Source organism: Cynoglossus semilaevis, chromosome 10 (assembly GCF_000523025.1).
Source record: "Cynoglossus semilaevis isolate Cse_v1.0 chromosome 10, Cse_v1.0, whole genome shotgun sequence".
Classification (NCBI taxonomy): domain Eukaryota; kingdom Metazoa; phylum Chordata; class Actinopteri; order Pleuronectiformes; family Cynoglossidae; genus Cynoglossus; species Cynoglossus semilaevis.
Window position 1 is genome coordinate 135,600 of NC_024316.1, and position 3,700 is coordinate 139,299.

The 3,700-nt window shown below is 42.2% G+C and overlaps 1 protein-coding gene across 4 annotated transcripts in view; it reads right to left on the reverse strand.

The window, feature by feature from the left end:
• Positions 1–367: 367 nt before the first annotated feature.
• ccdc120a (coiled-coil domain containing 120a) overlaps positions 368–3,700 on the reverse strand; it is a 15,008-nt gene continuing 11,675 nt past the window's right edge. For 3 of the 4 annotated variants that reach the window (XM_025059582.1, XM_008317895.3, XM_025059583.1), the window contains exons 8-11: positions 3,402–3,450; positions 2,483–3,183; positions 2,072–2,354; positions 368–1,936 (exon numbers count right to left, since the gene is read on the reverse strand). In XM_025059582.1, the coding sequence (XP_024915350.1) occupies positions 1,831–1,936; positions 2,072–2,354; positions 2,483–3,183; positions 3,402–3,450 (1,139 nt within the window). In that variant the 3' untranslated portion in view covers positions 368–1,830. Of the gene's footprint in view, positions 1,937–2,067; positions 2,355–2,482; positions 3,184–3,401; positions 3,451–3,700 lie in introns of all 4 variants that reach the window. The other variant, XM_025059584.1, reaches the window with a different exon arrangement.

Below are 3,700 nucleotides of genomic sequence, written 5' to 3' on the forward strand. Positions count from 1 at the left end.
GGCTAACTCAGGCAGGCTTAGAATTGAATCTAGTCCCATTAATTAAGCACATGGTCTATACTGAATTCAATCTGGACCCAGTTGTGAAGCAACTTGTCTGATACACCAGCTGACTTTCCATTTCAGCCTATTCGGCTGTCTTCAAAAGGGGCTAAAGCAGCGCAAAGGTGGGACTCTCAACTAACATGTAGAAGATCCAACATACTGACTATTATTGAGATGTCCCCTGATGAAAAGACAAGATGAAAGTGATTCGTCTTTCTTCTCTAAATTGTCCAATCCTAAATTCTGTATGTGTCGTGTCACAGTGTGATGTCATCTGCAAAGTTGTGCTTGAGCAGCTAACAGGATACAGTCATAGTTTCAGTTTCCTGCAGTTACATCACTGTTGTTTAGTGTTTCTATGTAACTGCTGTTGTATGACCTACAGAATGACCTGACTTGAGAATCTGACGTGAGAAGGCAGAAAACAAAGATTTGTCTTTTTTTCCATGCAAAATTGAACTAAATTGGGACATTCAAAATTTTCCAAATGTTCATATGGTTTAAAATACATAAGTTCAGTGCAAGAGTATATAACCTTTGACGTTGTGACATCACCGTCTGATCGTCACTACAAACATTCTCATCTGGAACATGTGAAATATAAAAATTAAAAAATAGTTTTTCTTATTGCTCTGGACTTGATAGGTCTTAGGTCAGGTGTGCAGCTCATCAGTCCTGGACCTAATCAGATCTGATCTCATAGGACATGTCTTTCAAAGAATTTAAGTATGGAAAGAAATCAATGGCATACTGTCTTTTCAAACTAATTGAACATATCCTTACAAAATGACCTGAGACCAGTTTTAGAGCTGGTCTACATCTCAAAGGTAGATACCGAAAATATGCTTTTGGCTCATTTAGAGTAATGGGTTTGGAGTCAAACAACCTGACACATGGGTATTTTGATCTACTGATATACTAACAATATGCATGGCAAGTACTCTGACTCGCTAATGTGCCGACATCCTGAGTGCCAATTACAGCCTTACTTGCTAAGGAAAACCATTTAATTCTCTTGTCTGGATGAAGTACAAAACAGCCTGACATTAATGCAACTATCTTGATTACTATGGCAAACGATAAAGCCAGATTAGGTTCTCAGAGCTAATGCATAACTAGCTAAAAGTCAAGACATGACAGTTGGATAATAGGATAAGGGTCTGGCTGTCACAAAGACTAATAGCCTTCTTAACTAGAATGTTAATGGTCAACTCTTAAACAGATCCATACTCTGAGACTGTCCTAAAGCCTTTGGAGTTAACTTGCTAGAAGCTAAACCCTGACTAACTGGGTAACTGGTCAAAATCACAAGTGGGTTTACACAGAAAAACTAGCCTTGAATTGCTTATAGGCTTGTACAGGCTAACAGCATTGCCATCAAAATTAGGTTTGAAGTTTTACCAAAGAGTGCAGGGAATATTAAAAAAAAATGTACAGCTGGTTTTGACATCTTTTTTTAAATGTGGCTCCTGGTCCTGTGAAAGTCTTTTAGACAGTCCACATTTCTGATGTGGACACCATTTATTGCAGAGTAGAAAAAAAACCTTTACAGCTTTACATGCTGGTTTTGCAAAGGATTCACCTGAGGACTCAAACGCATCACCTGATAGGATTATTCTAAATTAGTTTCGGTCAAAACATTTACAAATTGCTGGTTTTCAGGACATAGCTGGTCATGTCATCGTCATCACTATCAGTGTCAGCAAAAGTCATTGGGTGTATCCTGATTGTCTGAGCAAGAACAGTGGGAGCTGTTGATTGGTACATCCTGATTGGACAGTTGAGTCAGACCAAGGTTCCAGGAGATAGCTGCTCCCCAAATGACTCCCTAAAATCAACTTCCTGTTGCTGAGGAGGAAACGAGTCGTGGTTAAGCAAAGTGTCCACAGACCTAAGAAAATAGACACAAAACACAAAGACAGAGGTTTGGTCAAGCATGAGAAAATAGACAGACACAAAGACAGAGGTTTGGTCAAGCATCAGATGACTCACTATCTTCCAGACCTGGACAGGTCAACTGACCTACCGCCCATGCAGCTGGTGACCGTGGAATGTTGCAGAATGTGGCAGCTTCTGTTGATGATGAGACAGTGTGGTGTGACCATTCATCTCTGTGGAATATGCTGCTGGATGGATGACACCCTGATTGGTTACTCTTTGCTGCAGAGCTGTGCCCCTTTCTGACTGACCCTTGACACAGCCGTTTACATTAGCGAGCAACCCAGATGTGAACCCGAAGGGGGGCTTTCCATTGTTGTGGATCTGCTGAAAAGAACCAACTGTGTTTCTCAGGTACCAGTCTCTCAGACCTGCCATTGGAAAAAAAAATATGTTAAATGATTGGTTCTGACTACATCAATTACATAACTTAGACACGTGAATTTTGTTGCTCTTTTGGCAAACTCAATCCGTGGATTGAGTTTTCTCAGGGGCTTACCTTCAAGGGCCAGGGCTTTGTGGAGGCTTCTTGTGGCCTCTTCTAGTTGCGCATTCTGGTTGGGTGGTAGTTTTGAAGGTATAGGAGGCATTGGGTGGGACTTGGTGTCAGGCAGGATGGTGGACTGAGAGAAATTTTGGTCTTTAGGCTGTTGTTTCTGCTGCCCTGGGAGAAAAGGACCACAAGATTTGGTACGGGTCACTTTGACTTGTCGTGGTTCTGCAAGGTGGCTGTGGAGAGATGACAGGCGCCCCTGGTCCTGTGTGAAATAGCCATTGTAAAACTGCGATGTGATTGGCTGCCTGCTACCTGGCTGTGACTGCTTCATTTGCTGCTGTTTTACCCAGACGTAATCTAATAAAACCTCAGCGTGCCCACTTCCGCGTCCTACTCCTCCCCCTTGTCCTCCCACCTCGCTAGGTCCGTTATATAGCTTTGCTTGTCCAACAGTTATAATCTCTGTGCTCTGGCACGTTCCAGCAGGAGCCGTTCCTCGGAATAACACTTCTTTTGAGGTGTTGATGTTGTCCAGAAGAATGTCTGAGCTGCTACTACCACGGGCTCCATTCACCAGGATGGTGCCATTTGCTGTATGTCCAAAGTCAGAGGGTCCAGTGGAGGAGTCCTGAGATAGAGGGGGATGATGGGTAGGCAGCTGAGGGAGTGGCTTGTTGGGTGGCAATGTCTCTAGATGATTAATCCTAAGAGAGACAGGATGGACACAATGATGTGGCGGCCGGTTGTATTTAAACATAAACTTACAAAACTAATAGAGGAATAAACACTTGATCCTGGCAAAAAAAAAATTTAAGTAGCTTATACTGATAGCTAAATGTCGACGTTAACTCACTATATTTCCCTAACAGGTGAAATTATTAAACTAACGTGTTAGGTGTTAGCACAGATAAGATGCAGTTACCGGTTGAGCAGTGAGTTCCTTCTGGCTTTGTTCTGGTAGAAAACATCCACTGTAGAACAAGGCAAAAACAGCAGGGGGTGACAATGAAAAACACACTTAATGTTAAAGTGTTAGCAACATTTTAGGTTCCCTTAAAACCAACAAAGAGAAAATACACTGCCTGGCCAAAAAAAAAAGTCGCCACCTGGATTTATGTAAGCAAATAGGTAGGAGCCTCCTATTGGATAATTACTGCATGGGCGATTATCTTTCAGCTGGAAACAAGTTATTTAACCCCAACTGGTGCAATGAGTTGCTTC